At 43.2% G+C, this 26,724-nt stretch overlaps 1 protein-coding gene across 3 annotated transcripts in view; it reads left to right on the top strand.

Annotated features, from left to right (window-relative positions):
- LOC143353976 (protein groucho) overlaps positions 1-26,724 on the top strand; it is a 124,365-nt gene that overhangs the window by 33,540 nt on the left and 64,101 nt on the right. For all 3 annotated transcript variants that reach the window (XM_076787614.1, XM_076787613.1, XM_076787610.1), the window contains exons 2-3: positions 12,996-13,093; positions 18,490-18,553. In XM_076787614.1, the coding sequence (XP_076643729.1) occupies positions 12,996-13,093; positions 18,490-18,553 (162 nt within the window). The remainder of the gene's footprint in view (positions 1-12,995; positions 13,094-18,489; positions 18,554-26,724) is intronic.

Genomic DNA, 26,724 nt, shown 5'->3' with positions numbered 1-26,724 from the left:
CTTTCCAACACAAAAATTATAATAAAACTGCCATAAAATCTAAATACCTTGAACGTTTTAAAGTGTACACTTTAGTTACGTACTAGTCATAAATAAATATGCAAAAATCGTTTTGTATTTTAGTTTCATTTTTTTTACGTTGAGTACAATATAAAAGTAAGTAAAAATTGAAAACAATAAATGAAGCTTCTACTTATTAATCTCGTATATTGTGTGTGCGAATGTGAAAAATATACAGGGAGTACCAAAAAAGACTTCTTTGAAATGGTTGATTCTTGTGGACATTTGAAATAACTTTTTCCTTTGCGAAAATATTCTCCGCAGGTTCGTTAAGGAGTTATTAACGAAAATATTCTCCGCAGGTTCGTTAAGGAGTTATTAACGAAAAACACGGACCAATCACGGCGCGACAAAAGTGGACGGACTACAACATGGCGACAGGTCCCGCTGAGCGCGACGTTGGTATTGGCCGAGCCGGAAATCGTCCGCTGTTGCCGCGCCCTGATTGGTCCGTGTTTTTTGTTAATAACTCATGAACAAAGCCGCGGAGACCGTTTTCTCAAAGGAAAAAGTTTCTTCAGATGACCTCAGGAATTACCCGTTTCAAGGAAATACAACATTTTTGGGACAACCTGCATATTCAAAAACATTATAAGTTTACATGAAAAATGGCAAAAAGTAATATCACTGTGTTCTATCTAGAAATCAGTGCTACGTATAAATGTATTTGTATTTTTTCATCCTAATTTCGTAAAACAATGTGCGCACGTACTCTGCAACTGCAATAATTAGCGGTATCAATTACCGAAAATTCGATACAAGAATCGAAGCTAGAACCGTTTCGCAACCGATATAGAGCAAACAAAAAAAAAATAGCAATTACCAAACCGAAATAGGAAACCGTAACCGGAACAGATAATGATTCGAAATTTCGGGCTCATTGTAACAGTTATTCGGCCGGAAGAACGTTGGAGATCAATGTTGTAACAGTTTTCAAGCGCCGTTCCAGTGGTTTGAACGCCAAAATTAGCTGGACAAAATTTATTTTCAAATCAACCGAAACTAATTGTGTCGAAGTGATCTATAATAACGAGACTGTGAATTTTTATGCTTTTATGGCTTCGAAAAATTTTTAAAAAATTGAAAAAAAATGCTGGAATATAAAATTCGACAGAATTTAGGACGATTTTTATATATTTCAAATCTACAAATGCTACTACCACTGAAAATAAGATTTTATTTGACTCCAGTTTCTTATAATTCGTCGACAAAAATTGCAAATTGCATAAACATGCGCAGTCTAATATAGGGTGTTCCAAAAATGTTGTACTTGAAAGGGGCGATTGCTGAGGTCATTTGAAGTAACTTTTTCCTTTGCAAAAATGTTCTTCGTGGCTTTGTTAAGGAGTTATCGTCGATAAACACGGACCAATCGGAGCGCGGCCACAGCGGACGGTTTTCGGCTCGGCCAATGCCATCGCTGCGTTCAGCGGCCGTCCGCCATAGCCGCGCTCTGGTTGGTCCGTGTTTTTCGTTGATAACTCCTTAACAAAGCCACGGAGAACATTTTCGCAAAGGGAAAAGTTACTTCAAACGATTTCAGGAATCTCGCCGTTCAAGTAACTACAGCAATTTTGAACTGTTAAGTCTCAATTGTTAATGTATACGGATTAGGCAAAGTTCTGAAATTGCACTTATTCGATCACAGCCTCATAATCGATAGAAATCTCTTGCAAATTTATTAAAATGTTCTGAAATCTTAAATGTACGATAAATATAGGATCTTATAATAGTTTGAGTCTTAATACCCCAAAATTATCCACAACTTTTTTGTATTTTTGTAAATTGGTCAAGCAGTCTTTTTTTGGTAAAAGTTTGTTAACAAGTCGAAATTAATATTTCAAGAAACACGTCTGACAGACATTTCGTCGAATATCTTGGAAATTATTACAGCTAGAGAAATAGTTTACTGGGCAAAGTCGTGTAATTTTTGACCAGGAACAGATCCGCGAAAACGGATTTAAAATATCACGGTTTGTTATTAACATTTCCAACGAAATTATAGACTGCAATAGAAAGCTGACTCGTGCTCCAACAATTAAAAGCCCCAAAAAGCTGAGAAACCGTGAAAAAATAATTTTGCGCCGTTTTTCGGGTGTTCGATAAAAGCGAAATATGATTGCGCAACGAGTTCTTGAAATCGGATGGAATCGATTAGGGACATCTGTTTGTAAACTTATCGCGGTGCCGGATTGTCGGACGACGAATTTGCCGGCGGATTGCGAAAATCCCCGGTGCCGGGTAACTATACGTTATTTCCACCGCAGTGGGCGCGGAGTGAATGCACCGTGTACCGGCCGGTTTGCATTGCGGTGCACGGCGTAACGAAGTGCATTTTAGCGCATTAGCCGAAACGCTCTAACAGCCGCAAAGTGCCGCTTGCGTTACGCGCCGCGAGCACACGCCCACTCTCTCGCCTCTTTGCGCCGATTTCGCCTTTGGGATGGTCGGCGTTCCTCTCGTTCCGCATTCGCACGCCGTCCACCGAAATTAGAAATTCCGCGATCACCGACCGCGAGCTCTCGCGAGCACCGACGAGAGATCCACCCGAGTAAATTAGACGTCCGCCGTTTCTCCTCGACGCCCCGCGACGCCACGAGTCGGATTCAATTTATTCGCCACTCGTTTCTCCTTTTCTCGTCATTGTTCCCTTTCAATTACTTTTCGGTTTCGCTATTACGGCCATTTTGAATAGATCCGGCGATCTTTAATTCGGCGATTTAACACCAACCGGTACCGAGCAAAAATGTGACTGGCATACACGGTCGTTACATCGATATTACAAAACTGAATTTATTTAGATTTCACGCAATATTTAGAATAACATGTGCTCGAACGAAGAAATTAATTTGACACTTTCTAATATAAGCATTTTTGTACAGGGTGTCCCAAAAATGTTGCACTTCCTTGAAATGGGTGATTCCCGAGGTCATTTGAAGTAACTTTTACCTTTGCGAAAATATTCTCCGCCGCTTCGTTAAGGAGTTATCAACGAAAAACACGGTCCAATCAGAGCGCGCCGAACGCAAACAGAATGTGGCTCCGCGGCAGGTTCCGCTGAGCGCGGCGTTGTCATTGGCCGAGCCGAAATCCGTCCACCGTTCTCTTCTATGACGCCACCTTTTGCCACGGGCTGATCACGTGATTCGCGCCGCCTCTATCGCGCATGCGTCACACTGTCATGTGACTACTCCGGTAATGGCAGGGAGGGGGTATCTGTATTCCCCTCAATTTCTCCAGCCTGGCGACACTGGTCCTAGTTGCCAGATTAAGACTTTTCTCCTCACTCTACCTTCCCCTTCTACGACGCCATTCCTCCATTCCCCGGCTGCGAGCATCCCCACGCTTCCGCCACGGGCCGGTCACGTGACGCGCGCCCTGTCTGTTGCGCATGTGTCCCACTGTCATGTGACTACTCGGGTAATAGCAGGGAGGGGGTATCTGTATTCCCCTCAATTTCTCCAGCCTGGCGACACTGGTCCTGGTTGCCAGATTAAGACTTTTCTCCCCACTCTACCTTCCCCTTGTACGACGCTATTCCCCCACGCTTCCGTCACGGACAAATCGAGCATTCCATACGCAAGTGTCTAATAAGAAGGAGCTATCCGCGTGAGAGAATGTCTTGCGGTACGCGATCGAAGGAATCCTAGGATCGATCACGATCCACTGGCATTGGAACCAACGGCACGGACTCTCGGCCGGTTCATTCGATTACAACGGCTCGATTGTAATCGAGGTCAGGAGGTAGCCGGCGCACTTACAACTTAACCCGAGATAACTCGGGGCCTTCTTCGTTCTTGCTCATCGATGATGCTCCTTAGTACCCGTGAATACACGCTCGAGCCCAAGGAACTCGCGCGGCGCGGCACGGCGGTTGATTAATCAGCAACCTTTTTGTTCCCGCTCCACTCCCCCGCCGCCACATCCTCCATGCCCGTCTCTCTTCATCGGAGAAGTAATCAACCGAGTTTCGCAAATTATCGGGTCGTGGCGCGAGCGAGCGATCCGCTCGATTCGAACGTTCCAGCAGCTCGGCGAGATTTATGAGCCGGCGTCGAGCTTCGCGGAATAATTGACGCGATTAAGCCGCGTTCGTTTCCCGCCGGCTTCAACGAACGGAAGAGTATCTGCTCGGAGAAATCTGATTTATGTTTGTTAAGCGACCGCGGAAGAATCGCCGATTACAGCGCTCTCGCTCCGGACGCCCAGGAATCCGTCGCATCGCGAGGAACGGCCACCGAAAATAGCCACGTTTCGTCAGTGTCCCTTTTTTTTTTGTCCAGCTCGTTCTTCGCCAAGATAATTCACTGTTCACGTGAACCCGTTGCACAACGCGAACGCGTAGCGCCGACGGGAATATCGGACGATCGTTGCGGAAGATGTACAGTGCCAGGGGATAGCCGAATAAGAGTAAAAAGAAAGAAGGGTCAAATGTGACCCCAAACCAAATTTTGATCTTGCTTCATTACCATCCGTCGAGCCCCCAAAGAAAACCATCTGTCGCAAGTTTCAAGTCGGTACCCCCACCATGAGGGTAGTTACAGAGTGAACATACGGTTTAATGAATTATGCTATTATTTCTGCTGTTCTGCTTAACCAAAAATTACGAAAAAATTCGTGAAGATTCTACTCGATAGCCCACACGACTATGAATTTTCTCCGAATTTTTGAATGTAAAATCGATTTTTGAAAAATTGCAGAAACTTGAAATTGTCGATTTTGTATTGAAGATATCGGACGACCACGTCGGTATTGTTATGCTAGTTGTGTCTTACTATGATTATTAACGGATGTTTTGGTTTACATTAAAAAATTGTATCCGCACGAATGTGTCACCCGTTAGTGGTAAAAATTCATTTTTGTTGCTGCTCCTTGCGCTCCAACAAATCGGTTACATAATTGACATTTTAACGTAAAGTTTGCGATGTTCATTTGCATCTTAATGACAAACCATCGGGAGACTTAGCTGTGGAAGAACCAAAATGTTTACCAGCTGCAAATGCATTATGTAAAAACGACGAGAGTAGGAAACATACAGACCAACTCAGTCTTTTTAAAAAACTTTTACTTCGTATACCTGCATTTACCTTCGCCTGAGAAAACTTTTTTTTTACTGTGAAGAGATTAGTCGTCGCAGCGCTATACAATTTTTACTCGATATGTGTCCCAAATATCTAGCCGATAAAAGTCCCAGAACTATCCCCACTACCACAGGGTGAACCCCCATCGGTTGTCGAGGCCATTCTTATTATGTTTAAACTCCTCGGCGACCGAGGTCGTGGTAGTGGGGATAATTCCGCGACGTTTATCATCCACGCCCTGGCGACATATATAGAGAAATGACTGTACTTACAAAATGGTTACTTATACGCGTTGAGGTTGTTATTCTCAACGGTGTGCGACTCACCAACATTTTACCTCGAACATTCACGACCCACACATGCGTCGATTCCAAACGAGCGGCCACAGTTTGTTCCAAGCAAAACACATTTCCTTCGTCACCGGTGCTAATTAGTTACGACCCAACTCGGGACACTGCAAACGCTCAAGTCTATACTTATCTTTGTGTACAATAGCTGCACGGTCGAGGCGTTATTGATAGTTTGCGCAAAAATTTGAATATCTTAAAAAGAGTCCCACTAATTTCCAAGTGAAACAGGCTTGACGAATTCGCTCGCAGTGTCAATCTTTCTTGCAACAGTCCGAAATCCCAATGATAATCCGTTTCCGGGTATTTACGCAAGCTCCTATTTTTGTTGGCCATTTTACACATATAAAAACGAAGCGGAATTCTATTTTATCAGCTGAAGCGTTTCAAAGATACAAGAAAAACATTGAGTTTTCGTTTATTCACAGATACCATAAATAAAACGAAGATTCGCAAATTTGGGCAATTGAAAAATGCTAATTTGCATCCAATGAAGGTGTTATCGTTTGCTGGTATTACAGAGGAATAATGTTCTTCCAGCTTCTTCCATCCGGTGAAACAGTCGCATTAAAATTCCAACGGCGGAACCCGGGTGTATTTTGACCCAGAGAATAAAATCGTTATTCAATCGCACAGTTTTTGGCATGTTAATTCAATGAACAACTGCTGCATTGGAAACAAAGGGAATATTACCGTGTCTGCAAGAAGTACCTTCAAAAATACGTTTTAAAAAATTTACAAATAAACCGGCGAACGGTCGTGAACACTATCGATCATGTAGTTATTCGAATAATGGTATAACAATTTGTAGTGGAGTTCAGTGGACTTTACACCACTTTTGCATTAAATGGCTCAATTGTAGAAACCGGCGGTGACTGTATGTACATAGAATCGATCGATGAAACTGTTCACTTCAAATTGCAACCGCTTGGCATTTTATCTTCGAATCGGGCACGGACTTTCGCAATAGCGAAAAATCTCAAGGGTCATCCCCGGCGCAGAAAAATTCTTTCTCATAAATTCCACCTCGGCGACGCTCGCCTGCACAATTTTGCCGAAAAATCAATACAAAATTTCACCGGCGAAAACATTTGCATTACGTCCCTAGGCACCTCGTGCCAATGGTCTCGTTCGTTGCATCGTGGAGCGCGCGCGCGTGCACGAGCGAACGCACACGTTTACACAGGACATACAGTCAGTACCTGGGTACAGTCAACACGATCTCGACTGACTGGAACGGCTCGTAGAGAGAGAGCAAGTGTTAATTACATGTTTGCGGTGTCCGCGAGGATTACACGCTACAACCGAAACTATGAACTTGCGAGCGGTGCTCGCACGCACGCCCCCGCCCCCGCCCCGCCCCGCCAGCCTCCGCCCGTGGCCCCGTGGGCGTGCAAATGCACGTGAGCACGGTGCAATCGGTGTGCACGCCGTGCACGCGTGTGCGCAAGCAGAGAGGAGGCCGGGGCAGAGGAGTAGGTGGAGGGCAGTCTGTTAACTACGTTCGCAGCCCTGCCTACGCGAGCCTCGTCCTTCGACCGACCTGTAGATCGTGTCGGATACGCTCCCTACATCCGAGACCGCGTTAACCGGCCTGTATCTCTGTTGAACTCTCGCGGAAATCGATCGACGTCAAAAAGACAGCCCCGCGGAAGTTACGACCTGATAAATCCGCCGGAAGATACCTCGTCGATCCCGTCGGCAGCCGGACCGGAGCCCATAAAAATCTCACGGAGCCGAAGCAATTTATCTAAACCTCGCACGTTCCCCGTTTTCCCAGACTTATTGCTGTTTTGTGTAGGTGCGTGTTAAGCTGGTCTTTGGCACCGGTGGGAAGAGAATCTGAAACACGAAATACGGTGGACCCCTGTTCAACGCGATTCAAACACCGTTCCGTGCATTCATTGTCACAGTATACAGTGATTTCTCGATATATGTCGCCAAGGCCTGGATGATAATCGTCGCGGAATTATCCCCACTACCGCTGGGTATACCCCGGGAGTAAACATAACGCGGCTCGGGGTATGTCTCCTGGACGATACACGACGCTGGCAAGACCCGTGTCGTTGACATATATCGAGAATTCACTGTGTACAGTAAATATGCAATGGACAGCCTTCCTGAAAAGAAATTGCTTAACCCTTTCACTGGTTATGACGAATTAACTCGTCATTTGTGTTCGCTATAACCTAAAAAATGATTCTTTCACTTTATTGCGTCATGCTAGTATCAACTACGTCTCCTTAAATGTTGATGATTAAAAAGTCACACGGTCAAGAGGTTAAAAATAATATCTACTGACAAATTATTGTACATTTGTACGAGCACAATGACCAGCCTGTTCCCCACTTCCAATTTGTAGCTTTGCGTCCCCATATTATGGAACATTTCGAAAATAGCATATTAATAATGACAACACTTAAGATGGCTGACTGATGGTCTTAAATGTCTGACTAGAACAATTACCCTATACACGATTTTTTTCAAGAGCTGTTTAATCCTATTATACAGGGATCTACTGTAACTCTAAGGACTCTAAGAGTGGTAGCTCAGTTGAAGTTAAATACAGAAGACATATACAGTGTTTACTCGATATATGTCCACAACATGGCTCTGACCAGGGACAATTATCGGCTAGAAAATACTATTCTTTGATACTCTGCCGAACGTAGAAGAGGACAGCGAAGCAGTGGGGATTGTTCTGAGACTTTTATCGGCTAGATATTCGGGACATATATCTAGTAAAGACTGTACTACTACTACGGTAGATGCAGCAATGTTTCCATGTACGGGTTGTTTCCTAATTCGTGGAGAAAGCGTCTGCGTACAGAAGCAAATCGAAAAAGAGGAGTAACATTTTTTTCTGTAATGGCCCGTTTGCGAGAAAGTCGAATTTGAATGTCCAGCGACTATGTGTGCCACTCAGTATCGCTAGAATAAGATTTGTCTCCCTACTCTACCTTCCTATATTCCCCCACGCTTCTGTCGTGCGTGTGTCACAGTTTCCCTGATTCGGCGACTCTGGCACGCTACGCTTTATTCTTATTACATACTAGACAGCGGATTTTATGCATTTCTAACGAAAATGGGTAGGTGTAAAACCGAGTAAAAATATTGGAAAAATATAAAAATACTATTATACTATTTTATACGTATTAACACTAGGTTTACGGAGCACTAAAAATGACAATTTTACATTTCTTTATGAAAATAACACGAATGTATCTATAAAAATTTGTAGCCATTTTTTAAAATAATGTATACCCAAAGAAATTTGTTAAATAATTCCTCATGGACGCATCTGTACAATCTCAATATTCGTAAATTAATAATATTAGAATCCGTCATTCGAAAATTTGTACTTTTGCACGAAGATCCGGTGTCTACAGTGAATTCTCGTTACGAGTCAGTTGCGCGGTTCTGGCGACTGACTCTTAGACGAAATCTGAGTTTCTCGCCGAGCGTCGCATTTGAAATGCACAGGGCACGCTGGAAACCTAAGAGTCCCATCCGTCTGTAAGTGGTAAGCCTATGACTACTGATAGTGACAAGAAAAGATTGAGAAAATGTTTTTCTCCGATACAATGTTGCACGTGGCTCTCGAGTTTCAGCCCCTCACCGCGTTAGTGTGGGTAGCTCCACTGACTCCAAATCGTAAGGTTCGCACTGTCTCTTAACGAGAATTCCCTGTACTTATTACCTACATTAACCCTTTGCGGACTGAGCGCTCTCCACCGTTTCGTTCCAGCAGGTCCGCGCTGGATTCGCAAGTGCGTGCCAGCCGGTGCGTACCAGCCAGTCCGCACAGATCACACCTGACATTCCTGTCACTCCTGACATTTTGCCAATCGCTGTTTATTTCCGTGTTATCATTACTTTCAGACGTATCATCAATTATGTTTATACGTCTGCTTCGTCTGAATGTAACCACGTCCTCTGAATCTTCACTACTTTCGATTTCAGATGTATATAATCTTTGAAATTGTTCTTCTACATTGCCCAAAAAATCACTATCATCACTTTCAAATTCATTATTACGCACTGTTGTACGTTGACTCTGTCGTTTAGCCATAGTTGTGCTATGATTTCGAACTGTACGCCACGGTGGGTTTGAAAAGACTAAAGCTAAGCTCTTAAGTTCAAGACGCATGGCCTATTTCAGATTTGCTACACTGTAGCTCTTATCTTATCTCATTTAGATTAAAATTGAGACATATTCGTGTGAAACTTGATACAGGACGCGGCAGAACACAAAGCGATGTCCAGCAACGCTCGACATACGATGCGGCAGAACACAAAGCGATGTCGAGCCACACTCGACATAAGACGCGTCAAAACGAAAAGCGATGTCGAGTCACACTCGACATAGGACGTGTCAGAGCGAAAAGCGATGTCGAGTCACACTCGACATAGGACCGCAAAGGGTTAAAGTTACAGTGAATTCACGATATGTGTCGCCGAGTCCTGGATGATAAATGTCGCGGAATTGTCCCCACTACCGTAGGGGTTAGTTGGGATAAGCTTTGTCCAAAACTGGTTCGGGAAACGGTGGTTAACGGAATTCGAAATCGACGCGTTCGTAACTCGATACAATGCGGCTCGGAGATTGATTGAGCGGGCAGCAGAGCGAATCCCGTCGACCTCTCCGAAAGACTAGAATTTCGCCAAGTGGAATGATTCGCAGGGAATCGTCGAGCCGCCGCGTTGCGCCGTCGTGCCGCGGCGGAGATCCACCTGCCAGCAGCAATCTTGTTATCGCGTTGTGTTGCGTGTCACATTGTCTGTTCATCCACGCATGCACGATTGCCGATGGCGTTTAAATGTCTTTTACCGTTTACCGGCTGCTCGCGCGCGGCTCGCGGGAACGCCTCCGCGCTGCCGTCGTCGCGACGACCATTCCTCTCTTCCCTTCCCCGCCTCGTCCTCGCCTCTTCTACTTCTCATTCCCTTTTCATCGTCGAGCCGCGAATCGACTAACGCATTACTTCCTGCATCCATTCCTCTCCATCGCGGTGAACAGCTGCGCCAAATTAATTATACAGCGCGGCGAGATTCGACGCGCTCGCTCGCTCTCTCTCGTTCCCGTTTCTCGTTTCTCGTCTCGGCGGGCGAGAATTTGTTGGAGGCGTGCACCCAAACGTTCCTCGAAACTTCAACATTGTTTTATTTAGCTTGAGCAACTGCCGGATCTCTTGCTCATCCCTCAATCCTCGGGAACTACGGTGAATCCCATTACACGACCGCGCGACTATATTTTTCAATGCTAAAACTATCTGTGCGGTCCAGAAACTGTTCGAACACTAAATTTCCGATTCTCATTTTGTTAAAAAGATAGTTGTATTATACGCTTCGACTCATTTTAAAGCTCTCGAAGTCTCATATTTTCCCAGTGTATTTGCGCATTATGCAGCTGGTGAGAAACTGAGGACATCTTGGTCGAAAATGTTACAAGTTGAATCGTCTGCAAAAGCATGAAAACATTTTTTTCCCAAATGAATCTAGTAGAGATTTGATGATTGAATCTTTCACTTTACAATGACTGATTGAAACTTAATTTTTTTTTGCTGTTTTTCTGAACACGTTCATTCATGTAAAACAATGGTTTTTAACCTTTTCAGTTATCGGCACCTCCTTGAATATAAAAATATGTTCTCGCACCCCCCTCAAGAAATATGTTTCTATTTCTGTATATAGAAAATTACATCTATTGCAAGATAATTTTATTGAAATCGTCATATCTCGGGTGAAGAAGATGAAGTGGGGATAGCGATTTTCTTATTTCGAAATAAAAAGGGCCGCCTTATATCGGAATAAAATTGTACATATTGATGGTCGCTGGAGCTTATCCCCACCGCAACGGGTCACGAATGACTCCGGCACAGTGTCGCCAGATCAAGACTTGTTCCCCCACTCTAATTTCCCCTTCTACCGCGTTATTCCCCCATGCTGCAGAGATTAGCAGGTGTACCCCCACCACCTCGCTGAGTTGGGTTTCCCCACCCCCGAGTGACCGAGTTACGTCCAGCGAATCGGAAACGCTGAATTAGAACCCAGTGTCGCCAGATCAAGACTTGAGTCCCCACTCTAACTTCCCCTTCCACCGCGCTAATCCCCACGCTTGCGCCGAGGGCCGGTCACGTGACGCGTTCTGTGTCTCTGTCGCGCATACTCCGGTACTGGCAGAGAGAGAGAGAGAGAGAGAGAGGGTAACTCTTTCCCCTCGATTCGTGCTCCCTCCCCTCATCTGGCAACACTGCTCCTGCATAACGTACGGAGGGTTAACAACATGAAGGGCGCGCGATGCGAAAAGAGCAACAACGCAACACCAACTCGGAAAGCTTTGTTGGATTTTGTTCGAATCCATTGAGAGGGAACTGAAGTCTAGCTCGCGGAATCGTTTAGGTGAATATGCTGGAACTGTATATGTGCGCGCAAAGTGTGATTTCATTGAAATCGATGTTTGTAGAAGACTATAGTGCTCGCCTCTGGCGTTGTTTATCGACAACGTCGTGTCATCGAGCGCCGAGTAAAAAGATAATGATGTATTATCTTCTGTCGACGGTTTCCGTGTAGCGTACGCTCTGATAAATAGAACAGAGTTTAGATCGAAAAGTTTGCCGGTGGTTCACAGGCTGCTGCGTCATAACGTGATATCATGCATGGCGTAGTTAGACAGTCAGCTGCTACACCCACTGTTTTCCGGTTGTAAGCTGTAATTTGGCACGGCGGAGAGAGGCTGATGTATACCATTAAACAAATCTCTGCGAAATAAGTACCACAATGTGTCGAACATATTCGCCTATTAAATGTTTATTACAAGACACGTAAATTTCCATTTCGAGCGGGTAACACGGTGGCTTGAAATATGTATTACCGGCAAGAGCTTTTTCTTTTTTTCGTTTGGACTTCTCGTTGACCGAACACCGTGTTATTTAACGTTTTGTTATTTCATTATCGTGCGTTTATACGCGATCAAGGTAAACGAAGCACGATATGGTGATACGGTGTTTCGATGTTGCCAAGATGGAAAACGTGCAGTAGCGCTTGTTACGGCAGGAGAATTAAAAACACGAAGAAACGTGAGAGTGGAGTACGTGTATCCTCATTACGGAGGAAACACGTTGGTGGCAAGTCTAAAATTATGGTTACGATCGCCAGCCTGAGTTTTCGAGTCTCCGTGGAATTTCTTGAATTAATAATAATTCGATTTTTAACGAAGCTGCTGTTTCTTAGTTTTGGAGGATGTGTTGGGTTGGAACGGAAGTTCGTAGCGTTTTTCAATTAATATTCACAGATAAAATTAAGATATTTGTCATAAATTAATTTATTATAGCTCAAAATATCTTATTATAATTTATTGTAACTCAAAATAATTTATCATAATTTATTATAACTTAATTTATTATAACTTAATTTATTATAACTTAATTTATTATAACTCTGTGAATTGTATGTTCATTTATCGATTTCGATAGATTGTAACGTGAATTTTTAATATTTGTTGCAGGGTCCACCGCAACCCGGTCAACAAATTAAGTTCACCGTCGGAGAGTCCTGCGACAGGATCAAGGAGGAATTCAATTTTCTACAGAACCAATGTCACGCGTAAGTACAAAACCATTTTGATTAGTTACCAAGTTTAGATTCAAATTCAGCGACGCTCTCTAACTCGAAGCCATAATCGTCTGGCTGCGCGGTATTCGCATGGGAATCGTTGTGGTTAGCCAAAATCATTCACAATTGTTTTCTGCAAGCAATCTAATGGTGTCTGTCATTTTCTTTATCTGCATTATTTTTTTAGACGTAAAGATGATCTTCAGTTTTTTAAACGGAATGCTATGTATTTTTTATATCATATGAAAGCGTGCGCCGAAACGAATTCATTCGGCATACGGCAGTATGATCGTCAAGGTCACACAAGGTCAGAAATGGGCAGATAAAAATACTTAAAAATCGTGACCTCTACTTTCTTCTCCGAATTTGCGACCAAAGCAATTTTTTAAAAAATTAGTAAATTAATCGTGATATCTAGAAAATAAAACTCGGGCCCTTGCTTAATTTTTAAAAAAGTTATTCGTTTTCAAAAGGTGTGGGAATACTTTTTACACTGCCTGTATCAGTAGGCCGCTGATGTGTTAATGGCGTATTTCTTGATAACCGCCGATACGGTAATTGACTATTAAATTATTGCTGCAGTGAAAGGAAGAATCGCATTGTTGATAACAAGAAAATATCGACACGTTTCTAAATATTTAAAACTCGGTCATTTTACTTCCATAAAAGGGTTAATGCGGTGTATCGATAAAAATTTCTTGAGCATACAATAATGTCTCTTTTATCAACTTTTATCTTCATACTTGTGCCAATTTTGTGACAGAAATGACACCAAACGTAACACAATTTTGATCATGTTTACTAGTTTAATTCATGATAATAGTAGAACCTCGATTATCGAGCATGGGTGTTCGGATAATAGAACAGTTATCTACATAGCTATAGTGCCGAAGTAAGTGGTCACTGATTTGTACAATAGGTCTCGCTTTAAATTGTTCGGTTCGGATAATCGAGGTTCTACTGAATCGTCAATTACATAAGTGTTTAAATAAGTGTCCAAATTGTATCGTGTTTGGTCTTATTTTAATCAGAAAAATGTCACAAGTATATTGATAAAAGTTTTATAACAGATAAAATTAAATAGAAATAAACAAGTTTTTCCAAGACATTAGGTACCCGTAACTTTTACACTTCACCATTAAAAGATATGTGAGCTCGTTGTGGGTAACTGAAAAAATTCCAACGGATATTAAAATAAACAACCTGTACATCCCGTAGGGTTCGAGGATAAAATTCAAATGAAATCGATTTAGAAATCGTGTGCACCTGTGTTGGTGGTTGTCGAAAGGCTGCGAAGCGGAGCATAAAAACCCAAGCCGCCCTTCTAGGTCTCAACTTGAACGGCAGCCGTTCCCTTTAGTAGTCTCGAACGTCCCCTTTTGGAATTAATATTTAAAGAGGCGGAGTGCCGCGTGCAGCTAATCCCAACGAAGCCATCCGCGGTGTATAACTTCGAGAAATCGATCGTGCGCAAGGTGTTCCCAACAAACGGAGCAGAACTTGAGAGATGTCTCGTCTGTAATTATTACACCTATGCACATAAATCCTTAAGCGGACCTTTGAAATATAGTTTAAAAATGCAATCGTTCCATTAAACTGCATTCAATGTTATAAAGGGTGTTCCAAAATGACCTGACATTTTAATTTATTAATAAAACGTTTTTTTTTTTAAAGTATAAATGTTTTTATTTTAACACACTATCCGCGGGAAGGGTATTAATACCTTTTATGCAGAACGTACGCTAAGTGTTAGTAAAGCACTTACCAATGCTTGTTTTTTTTTTCATGTAATGTATATTTTGTTTTGCACAACTCTTTGTAAGCAACCTTCAGGTTGTTAAGCAACGACGTGACGTGTGAGTCAAGCTCATGGTTTTACCCGCCGATAGTGTGTTAATATAACGTACAAACGTGGAGGTTATGTGTGGAACACAATATCTGATAAATGGCCGCCTCGTGCCTGTTTGCAAACGTTCACTCTTTTGACGCAATTTTCGATAACAGTTTGGCATAATTGCGGACTAATTTCAGTAATGCTGCGTCCAATTGCTTCCTTGAGCTCCGGAATGGTCTGTGGATCATTGGCATACACTTTTCCTTTCAGAAAACCCCAAAGAAAAAATTCCATACTTCCTGATGCCAGTTGCTAAAGATTAGTATAATAATAGTATTAGTAATAGTATTAGTACTATAATAGTATTAGTCTAGGTTCACCACAAAAAAGTGGCACGCAATTGGAAATGTCAGGTCATTTTGGGACACCCTTTATTTACATTGGGTTGGTACGAAAGTTCGTAGCATTTTTAAATTAAAATTCAAAAATAATATCGAGATATATACGGTGTCCCAAAAATGTTGTACTCCCTTGAAAGAGATAATTTCCGAGATCACTTGAACTAACTTTTTCCTTTGCGAGAACGTTCTTCGCGCCTTTGTTAACGAGTTATTAACTAAAAACTGGGGTCCCGGCCTGGCGTTGGCATTGGCTGAGTCAGAATCCGCCTGCTATATCCGCGCCCTGATTGGTCTGCGTTTTTCGCTAATAATTCCTTAACAAAGCCGCGGAGAATATTTTTGCAACGGAAAAAGTGACTTTAAATTGCGTCAGGAATCGTCCATTCCAAGAAAATACAACATTTTTGGGACAACCTGTATATTCAACAACATGATAAGTTTACATAAAAAATGGTAAAAAGTAATACAACAGGCTGGAGAAGAAGTTGTTCGATAAATATCTTAATTTTATCTTTGAATTTTAATTTAAAAACGGTACGAAATTTCGTTCCAACCCAATACATTATTTTTCAAATTTCATCTAACTCCACGAATAATTATATTTTGAATAGTTGCACATTAGATAATTGTTAGTAGCATAAATTTGAGTGGTGCCGCGGTAATTCCAATAGTTAACTTAAATCTACAGAAGCGGGAATCATTAGAGTGCGGTCCTTAATACAAACTAAAAATATTCTGCATCGATTCTGGGAAGTAGTAGTTAATTAAAGATTCATTTCACCCGTTAGTAGTCTTTTTACGTTGAAAACAACATAAGAATATTCCTAGACTTTTCACATCTTTCACTGTTTTTGTAAATTCCTTGCCTTAAAGCTTCGATTTTTGGCATTCTCTCGTCAAGATGTACAGGATTATATAATAAAAAGTTAAAAATTTCTGGTTTGCCAAAGTGAAGTTTAGCCCAGAATTGTAGTATTTGTCACAAAATCAATAAGCAATTGAAACAAAATGTTCCTCTTATAGTTTGAAGTTGCCCGCTTGTATGCCAAAAAGTTTCACTCCGATAATATAAATAGTGTTTGTAAACAAAAAAGAAAATTGCAAATTATTTTTGTCCTTGTTACACGAGAATCCCCCTTATTATATTCATTTGCTGGACAGGTCAGCCTGTCTCCAGCACACGAAGCACTCGGCCTACAGTTCGTCGTAGAACGTGGTTAGTTCGAACGATTTTTCGTTGTGGAAGGGAAAAAGCGTCTCGGTGAAACACGATTGAACGCATCACCTGTCCGGATCGTCGCGGCTTACCGCGTCTTTTGTCTCGGAGTTGCATACGTAACCGTGATACAGGCCGCGGATCGGAATAGCCTGGGAACCGATGCAGCTGGGTTCCTTGGCCGCACGCGATCCGCAAAAGCCATAAGTGATTTACGACAGCGCGGCTATTGGCAGACGCGTAATGACACCCGTGCGACCGGTAACCAACGCGAATACGGAATTAAGAAAGCCCCCGGCGGCGGCGGCTGCATTTTTCAACGTTCGAGCTTCGCGGATCGAAACTTTCATTGCTTCTACGTGGAACTTGTACGTTAGACCCTACCGGAAGTTTCAAGCTCTTTCCTTTTACGCCTGCCACCGCGTCGCCCTCCCTTGTCTTCCGTTTTTCCTCTGACGGTTCCCCCTTTGAAGTTCGCAGACGTTCAGCCTGTAGTTCTTCTGGTCGATGATTTAAAAGTTCAGACGATGGAAACGCTCGCGACGATTCAGAGTACCGAGGAAAGCGAGATCCGGCCTCGAACACTCGATACTTACTCGGGAACGATGTAGACGAACGCACCGAATATTTAAAAAGCGATTTTTTTTTCTTCTAGAAACCGCACACAGTGTTTTCTCGATACACAGGGTGTTAATGTGAAAACTTTCCAGCCGAATATCTCGAAAAGTATGAAAGATATTAAAAAAGAATGCAAGGATCCAAAGTGTCCAAGGATTTCGAGGGGGAAAAGCGTTTTCAAGGTCATTTGAAGGTCAACTTGGTTTTTTCAAATCGGCGGTTTTAAGGCCCCTCACGGGGTATACCCCGCGGGAGTGGGGATAGTTCTGAGACTTTTATTTAAATAGTTTTGCGACATATATCGAGAAAAAACTGTACTTACCCCTCTACTGGCTGCGGGGATGCTCTCAGAAATTCCTCGGAGTGAACCTTCATTCATGTTTCCGCGTAGCGAGATCTTCGATTTCTGTTTGTTTGTGTCTTAAAACGCAGTTATTTTATTCACTCGTTACAATGTGGATTTCATGCATTTATGACAAAAATAAGTATTCAAAACTTGTAACAGTACAAAAATGTTGGAAGAATTTAAAAATATCATAGTAATCGACTTATTTAACACGTTGACCGCCGGTTTCATCGTACCAAATTTGATTAGGATCTGTAAAAATGCAAGAAAGTTGGGGTACTACTCAATGTCATACATTTAATTTTTTTCAATTTTTATCTCATTAAATAACTTACTTTAATTTTTTGGCTTTTTGAGGTTTCTAGTATGGCAGTCAGTGTTAAATGATTAGGGGTCGAAATTAATTTCTACTCCTGTGTTTGTTACCATCGATGTATAAGATTTTTATTTCATTTTATTTTTTTTTTTTTTTACATAAAGATTCTCAATTATAATGTTTGCAATGAAATCACTGGTATTTTATTCTAGCATTATCCTGGTGTCTCTGAAGGTTTCGAATGTTTAGTCCTTCAGTGCGCGGATTAGGTGAGATCTATAGATTGAATACACGATCGGATCGATCCCATCGCTACTTCGGAAGCCCGTTGATCCGTGACTGGATGAAGCACACACAATTTAAACGGCTGGATCGCGCAGCAGTTAGAATACGAAATAAATGGTCGCGCTTGTACAGCGCGGTTACGTACGCGCAGGCGTCAATAATTAGTATTAACATTACACTATAAACGCGGCGGACGTAAAGGTCGCCGGTGAGCGTGTCTCGTGAAACGAACGAACGAAAGCACGCCCTAACTGTACATACTCGGTGGCCTAACGTCGCGGCCGATAAGGAACGTAGACGATCGTCTACGGTCTACAGGTATCCGGTAGAAAATCATTTAATCCGAGCTCCCTTTTTGCCTCTGTTCGCAGCTTGAAACTCGAGTGCGAGAAACTGGCCACGGAGAAGATCGAGATTCAACGACATTACGTGATGGTAAGGAATCACCATTCCGTAACACTAATTCCGGTTAAGTCCCGGTGTGCCCTTCCTTTCTCTATTCGCCTAACAGTCTTCCTCTCTTTCCCGCCGGGTGCGGCTGTTTCGCTCGTCCGCCTTCATCTTCCTCTCGCCGCAGCCCTGGGTCCCTCGTTTTCCCTATCCAGGATAATCATGCTCGCTCGACCGCTAAACCAGCTTGGCTTCTTAGCATTAATTGCATCCTCGCCGCACCGACTTTACATTGGCCTGTTACCCCGCGCTCGCGCGCACCTGTATTCGCCCCTCACGTACAGACACACACATACACACACACACACACACAGTCGACCGCAACCGATGCACGTGTATCCGTATATTTATCTTGCGCACCTACTGCGCATAGCTAATGGCTCTAAGAGCTCAGCGGTTCTCATTGTCCCCGGCGAGCCGCGTCGCTAACGCCGCGCGTTGCCGTGTTACACCTTTCCCGACCACGGGGTTGCGACCATAACACGAACCAAATTTGCTTCTTATTAGCTGCAATCTGGTCGAAAGAATCAACCGGTTACGGCCGTTTTCGTGGAACCGAAGAGTCGTTGGCCACCACGGCCGTGTCAGAAACGCGAGCAGGGGGTGTGCTTCGACCTGTGTAATTTCACACTATTTATGTCGACACCGCGGCGACCGAAGATTAATGTTCCTACCGGTGTGGTGGAACGCTGTCCGGCGGAGCCCTACTCGCGGGTAAATCGGGGCTGCCCTAACGCTTCAGCTGCCCCACTCGTCAATGCTAACGAAGGACATCGGTGGCTACGAAAGAGAGAGGATTCCCGCGGTCGCGGTCACCACCCAGATGACAGCAGACGGTTTCAGGCTCGGTCGTCCGAGTTTCCTTGACGACCGGGACCGGGGCAGGGATAGGGACAGGGACAGGGTAGGGGCAGCTCCGATTCACTGCCGTGCGAAGCTTTAACTAGCAGGGAGGACTATCTCCGTTGTCTAGGGAACCAGGAGGCCGCACGCATCACGTCGCGACCGACGCAAGAATCGCCGAGGTTTCTACCTTTTACGACCGACGCGACACGACGACGTTGCCCTTTGTTAGGTTTAGCGATCCGAGTCTAAAGTTATTGACCGGTGTACAGTCGGGGACGGAGCGATAGGACGCCCCATCAGTTCGTTCATTTTTATTTGCTGAATAATACAGGCTGTCCCACGTGACACTTTTCACGATTCTTCTCAAGTACTTGCGACAATCTGGCAAACAAATATTTTCAACAAAAGTTTATCAGTTTTCGATTGGCTATGCATTGCAATAAAGAAAAGTTTTAGTATTGTCAAGGTCACCTTCATTTTTTTAAATGGCACTTTGTATTTTTGACTTAACCGTATTGTAGCCCGTATCAAGACGAATTCAACGACCTAGTATACCATGACCTTCGGATGACCTTGAAGGCAAAGAAATGAAAATTTTAACAAGAAAGTCAGTCTGCTCGAATGGGTGATAATAACTTGTGTTTATTATTAAGACTCGAAATTACATTCGATTCAGGAACCTTGATTAAATGAATGCAAAGGATTTCGAGAAAAAGTTACATCAAATGTTCGAAATGTAATCTATGTTGTTGTAGACACAATTCCGTTCTACGTAGTAAATTTGCTTTGGTTGCTCTTACGATACTGTCGTAGCGAAGTTCTTCGCATGCTGTACGAATTCGCTGCTTTAAATGTTCCTTATTTTGTATTGGAACAGCATAAACTATCGACTGTAAATGACCCCATACAGAAAAATCAAGTGGTGACAAATCAGGGGATCGTGGTGGCCAAGCCAGAGTGAATATCACCCATTTAAGCAGACTGTCATTTTTTAAATTTTCATTTCTTTGCCTTCAAGGTCATCCGAAGGTCATAGTATACTAGGTCTTTGAATGTGTCTTACGGGCTATAACACTGTTAAGTCAAAAATACAAAGTGCCATTTAAAAAAATGAAGGTGACCTTGACAATACTAAAAAAATAATTTGTTTCTAACTTTTTTTTAATGCAATGTATAGCCAATCAAAAACTGATCAACTTCTGTTTGAAGTATTTGTTTGTCAGATTATCGCAAGTACTTGAATAATCGTGAAAAGTGGGACACCCTGTATAAATGAAATTTCTCGCGTACACAGTGTTTTCCCTCGAACAATGCGGATTGTTTTTGACAAATTTTACTTTTTTTTCAATTTCTAATTGACCCAGCATGTGTTCACAATTTTCTTTATGTCGGCGAATAAAAGGCGCGAGCATGAACAAGTACGAATTCGAGTAGAAGTACGAATTCGAGTAGAAGTACGAATTCGAGTAGAAGCACAAATTCGAGTACAAGTACAATTCAAGTACACTCTGAAGCACAAACGTCGAAAAGGGTCGTACTAATTCGAACAGGGAAGACGAATTGAGACGTGAGACCCGAGCAACTTGGTTTTTAACGTGTTCATTCGATGAGGTACAATGTCAGCGTGAAGTGCTCGCACACTGTCGGATCGGATCTGCCGGAGTTCGTACGTTTGCTATCTTATTCCTTGAAGGGGATGATTCCGAAGGCCATTTGAAGTAACCTTTTCCTTTGTGAAAATGTCCTCCGCGGCTTTGTTAAAGAGTTACAGTGGATTCTCGATATATGTCAACAACACGGGTCTTGCCAGCGTCATGTATCGTCCAGGAGACATACTCGAGCCGTGTTACACTCGAGCTCCGCGGCTCCTCACAGGGTATACCCCGCGGTAGTGGGGATAATTCCGTGACGTTTATCATCCAAGCCTTGGTGACATATATAGAGAAATCACTGTAGTTTTGGGACTTTTATCGGCTACATATTCGGGACATACAGTGACTCCCACTAATATTCGGACGCTCTTAAAAATCGCATAACTTTGTCAATATTGGACTATACTACTTGAATTTTTTTGAGGAGTTAGAACAATTGGATCGCTATATAACGTGAGAAAAATGTTTGATTAAAATTGCAATTGGTCGAAATTACAGAGAAAGTACTAAAAGTTGTATTTTGCAACATTTTTATCCGGGCTTATATTAAAAATTGAAAAAGTACGTTTTGTACATCTGTATCAATTATACATATTCTGAATATTTCATCTAAATCGGACAACGTTGCACTGAGCTGCAAACGTTTAACGATGAAAACTTACGGGCGAAAGTCGCAGAATTTGGCCTCGTCAGGGAACATCTGTAGCTCATTGCAGCGTTGACCGATTTTGATGAAATTCTCAGAATATTTATAATTCATACAGATCTACAAATCGTACTTTCAAAAATTTTCAATGCAAGTCCACACGAAAAACTTGCAAAATACAACTTTCAGTATTTTCGCTGCAATCTCGACCAATTGCAATTTTTGTAAAAAATTTTTTTCACTCTATGTAGCAGACCGATTGTGCTAACTTCTTTAAAAAATCCAAGTCGTATGGTCCAATATTAACAAAGTTATACGGTTTTTAAATGCGTCGAAATATCAGTGTGGATCACTGTTCATTGAGTAAAGACTGTACAGAGATGGAACTTGACAGAGAGTATCTTGTCTTGAACGAACGAATCGTTGTCAGGTGAATTAGGCTCGTGGGCGATTTCGGCTCCCACGTCAGATTACATACTTTGGTACGGGTTGCAGGAAGGTTTCACGGCTGGAGGGGTCAGGTTCTATCGGTTGCGGTGGATCGTTAGCCTTCGATGAAACATTCTTGCGAAGATCAGCATGCAAGATCTATCGAGGTGTATTTTGACGGCGGTTAGCAGCCGGCCGTTTCATCGGATAGCGAGAATCCAGGTTAAATTGGGTTCTGACCCGGGCACAAGGCGGTGGTTACGATGCCCGGTTACGATCCTGGCCCGTCTTCGTACACCTAACGACAAAGTAACACGGCCGGTAACGCGAGCAACGCCGAAGGATAATGTAGCCAGCTGCCCTCGTTGGCTTGTACCCCGAAAGCTCGTCGGCGATCGACCGCCGTAAACCAGTCTAATTATACCGATCCGCGTGTCCCGCGAGGAAATCCGAACCGCGTTGCTCGCCGCACGCAAGATGCGATTTACTGCCGGGTGTTTTCATGGTAAATGCCTCGCAGTTAACCCTCGCAAAATTGGACTGCGGGAGAAACGGTGGGAACGGATTGGGGGGTGGGGGGAGAGGAGGAGGGCACAGACCCGGGGAACAGTTTATCGCGAACCCGGTGACATAATTAATTGACTCCAATAGCCGAGCTATCGTTTACTTGGACAGTTGCGAAAATGCAGCGCGGGATCGTTCGTTCGATCTTCCTATCCGATCGTTCGTTTCTTCTACCCTGTCGCGCGTCCCGTCGCTGAATCTCTGCTCCAAAATTTCTTCATTGTCGAATACAGTGGTACAGTGATTTCTCTATATATGTCGTCAAGGCTTGGATGATAAACGTCGCGGAATTATCCCCACTACCGTGGGGATACGCCGTGGGGGGCCGCGAAGCTCGGGAGGCCTTTGACGCCGAGAAGTGTAAACGTAGCTCGGGTATGTCTCCTGGACGATACACGACGCTGGCAAGACCCGTGTTGTTGACATATATCGAGAATGCACTGTAGTTGGTTCAGTTGATTGTTGTTGTTCCCGAAAAAAAGTCCACGTTGAATGTTTGGATCCTCATTTTTTCTAGGCTAAAGGCACGTTTAAAAAGGAAAAAGATTTTAGGACCGACGGGATCCTACTTTCTTCAAGAAATTTTCTATCAATATGTCTATCAATAGGTCTATCAATATTACGGTGATACGTCTTATCCACGTCAGTAGCAAAACTAGCAAAGGCTATAGCCCGGTTTGGGGGTTAAATTCGCCCCCCCCCCCCGGCCCAATTTTAATCGAGTTTGAACCATTCGATAGCCTATCAAAGAAAAAAACATTTCTGTCAAATTTCAGCCCAATAATTTCATCTGTAACGGTAGTTATAGAGAGTCTCTTCAATTTCTACGTGAAATCTGCATTTTTTCGAATTATAAATTCCTATATACTGTATGTTTTGTGAGCCTAATTGATTTAAATTGGTGTATACAGTGTTTACTCTATATATGTCCCAACTTCCTAGCCGATAAATGTCGTAGAACACTGCCCCACTGCCGTATACACCGTGAGGGGCCAAGAAGCTCGAGAGAATAGGAATATTTCCTGGCCGATATATGTCCTTGGCTAGATCCGTGTTTTGGACATATATCGAGTAAACACTGTACACATTAATTTGCTAAATCAATTAACCTCACGAAACTGCAAGGATTAAAGAAACTGTGTTAAAGAAACTGCAAGGACGTTGAAATTAAAAAAATAAAAAGTACAGTGTTTACTCGATATATGTCCAAATTACGGGTCTTGCCAGGGACATAGGTATATCGGCCAGAAGATACTATTCTTTGGTACACTGCGAACGTAGAAAGGGACAGCGAAGGTCTAGAGGCCAGTAGGGATAGTTCTGGGACTTATATTGACTAGACATTTGGGACATATGTAGAGTAAAAACTGTATCTCACTCGAACGCTTTGGTAAATCAAAATTTAGAAGACTTGAAAGTTGGCGTCGATCGCTTTGTGTGACTGGCTCGTGTATCGAGTCATTACTGTGGTCGCCTAAGTAGGAAACTGAGAAAAGTGTCGGATATTTCCGACCTGGCATATTGTGCCGAGTCTGCCCACTAGATTGTGCACGGGTGAATTAAACGACGATTCTCCGTATTGACAAACTGCCAATCAGTCGAAGAGTGACAGCGTCTTGTTCGAAGCGGGCATCGGTCCTATACTAATTTACTGTTGTCCCTCGAGTGGTTGCCAGCACGCGTTGGACGGTTTCGCCGTTGGGGACGTTCCCGGTTTTCTCTGGCTGGCTCGGATACGAGGGAGCCGTCTCTGGCCCCGGCCCTTCTTGCTCTTCTTGCTCTCTCCGTGCGTTGTACAGTCTTAATTGGCGCGGAGGCGACTAGTTTAAACACGATTAATCAAGCGAACGAGCCGACACGGCCGCCGCCGCCGCCGCCGTAGGAAGTTGCCGTGGAGAGACTCCGGAGATTTATCGACACGGGCTACGCTGCTAGCAAGTCCCTCCCGACGCGCCTTGTCTCATAATTCCTGTTCCCGTGGAATGTAGATTTCGTTGTCCCCCGGGACGTTATTATTGCGTGTAGCATCAGCTAAACGCATTGTTGCCTGTTAAACGATAGTAGATTCTGTAAACGACCGCGCAAATAGACCCAGACCCCGTTACATTCACAAGTTCGTAACGCGACAGCGTGGACTCGAGATTTCTGTAAAAATGATTTCTAGAACTTTATCTCTGTAACTGTCGCAAAGATCTCCACCGTAACTGCCGCAAAGGTCTCCGTAGTAACTGTCGCAAGGGTCTCCACAGTAACTGTCGCAAAAATCTCCACCGTAACTGCCCTAAAGGTCTCCACCGTAACTGCCCTAAAGATCTCCGCCATAAGTGTCAAAATTTTATCCCCGCCACTGGGGGGATATTGGCAGATGTATTTTATAGACTAATAGACGCATCGACTATTATAGTATCCACGCAAAATCTCAATTCATTCTCAAATGAAACTTCTGTTCAGCACGCAAGAGGTAAATCAGATACCGGCTGTTCCTGGAACAAATGTGAGCAACTATAATACTTCTCCTGTTCACAACAGCGACAGTGAAAACACGAATGCAGAGGAAGGTGGAGGAAGCACGAGCCTAAGCTTTCACTATTTAGATGAGCTTGAACTGGCAAGTGAATTGACAGAGACTGGCTGATCATGAGTTACAAGCAGACTCATTCTAATAAAGCACATCTCAAATTACCAGAAATGGTAATTACCGTGTCTGAAGCTGCACTGTAACCTCCTCACGGTACTACTATAGCGTACATGATGCTACACACTAGTGCCTAGGGGAAAATCTTACAACAATCTTATGGAATATTGCAATTTTGAATTTTTACTGTTAAATTTCTTGAAAACTCCCACTTGGCAAATTTCAGAAATGTCTAATAAAATCTCAATTTTTGTCCACTTTTTGTCCGTGGATGTAGACCTGTAGACCCCGGTACACAAGAGTCGGCGGCGACGCGTATAACATTTTAACAATTCATTACTCAAGACTACGTATACTTGCCTAATACCTAATTTTCGTTCGTTCCTGCGCTCTGATCGGCTTATGCGAATCACCAAAGCTGAAAGCGACACCGAAGAGGAATTCATAAGTTAGAATAGAATCCTCTACGACGATCTGTGTGGAAAGTGGGAGTCGAGTTGTGGACTTTGACGAGAACTATAGAATTAGAATACAGTGGAACCTCGATTATCCGAACTGAACAGAGAACCATGGATGTTCGAACAATAGAACCGTGTGCTAGGTTCGCATAGTAAACAGTGTTGCATCTGGATCAACTTAAGAGCCAAGAGTAGTCACGTGACTTTTGCAGAGTCAGAAGGTCGGTAACTGCTGTATAATTTTCGTTCACAGCTTTCAGTCACTGACTTAATTATCCGTCTTGGTCTCAAGTCTGTGACTAAACTTGTCACATTTTTTGCTCTGTATTATCGATATTATGAATTTTTATGCCAGAAACGTGCTTCAAGTTTTCGGCTTTATTTCGCTGAGAATCAAATTACAAATTATAGCTCATTTTGTAGCTGGAGATATTTTCTAGTGCGCGCTGTTCTCGATTTCATCCAGACAACTCAACCAATGGCATAAAAATGCTTGGATTCCACGGCATGCGCGTCGTCAATTTTTGGCCCACTTCTAACGCTTATACTACCAAATATCTGCATAATCTCGTCAGCTCATGACCAGCGCGTGCTAGATCGAACCTTCCTCTTTCGAATGAGCCCTTTCCCAGCGAAAAATATTCTCATATAAGGACGAAAAGTTGAGGCACGTAAAACCATTTTTCGCCTATTCTTGTCGGTAACCTGGTCACTCTACCTTATCGCGAATCTACGGAGTCTTGGGTCTTAATTTGAGCTATTTACGGTGCGTATTGTGTTGGGATAACAGAGGCGTAGGAGGTTCGGATAATCGAAGTTCTACCGTATATCAAGAAAGTATTTACCGGATAGCGCAAACTCTGTTGAGCATCCTTCGTAGGCCTTGGATAGCCATTGATGAAGAGTCTTGCCGGTCGTCAAAGACC

The sequence above is a fragment of the Halictus rubicundus genome, chromosome 5 (assembly GCF_050948215.1).
Source record: "Halictus rubicundus isolate RS-2024b chromosome 5, iyHalRubi1_principal, whole genome shotgun sequence".
In the NCBI taxonomy this organism is placed as follows: domain Eukaryota; kingdom Metazoa; phylum Arthropoda; class Insecta; order Hymenoptera; family Halictidae; genus Halictus; species Halictus rubicundus.
This window is presented reverse-complemented; position numbering and strand designations above follow the sequence as displayed.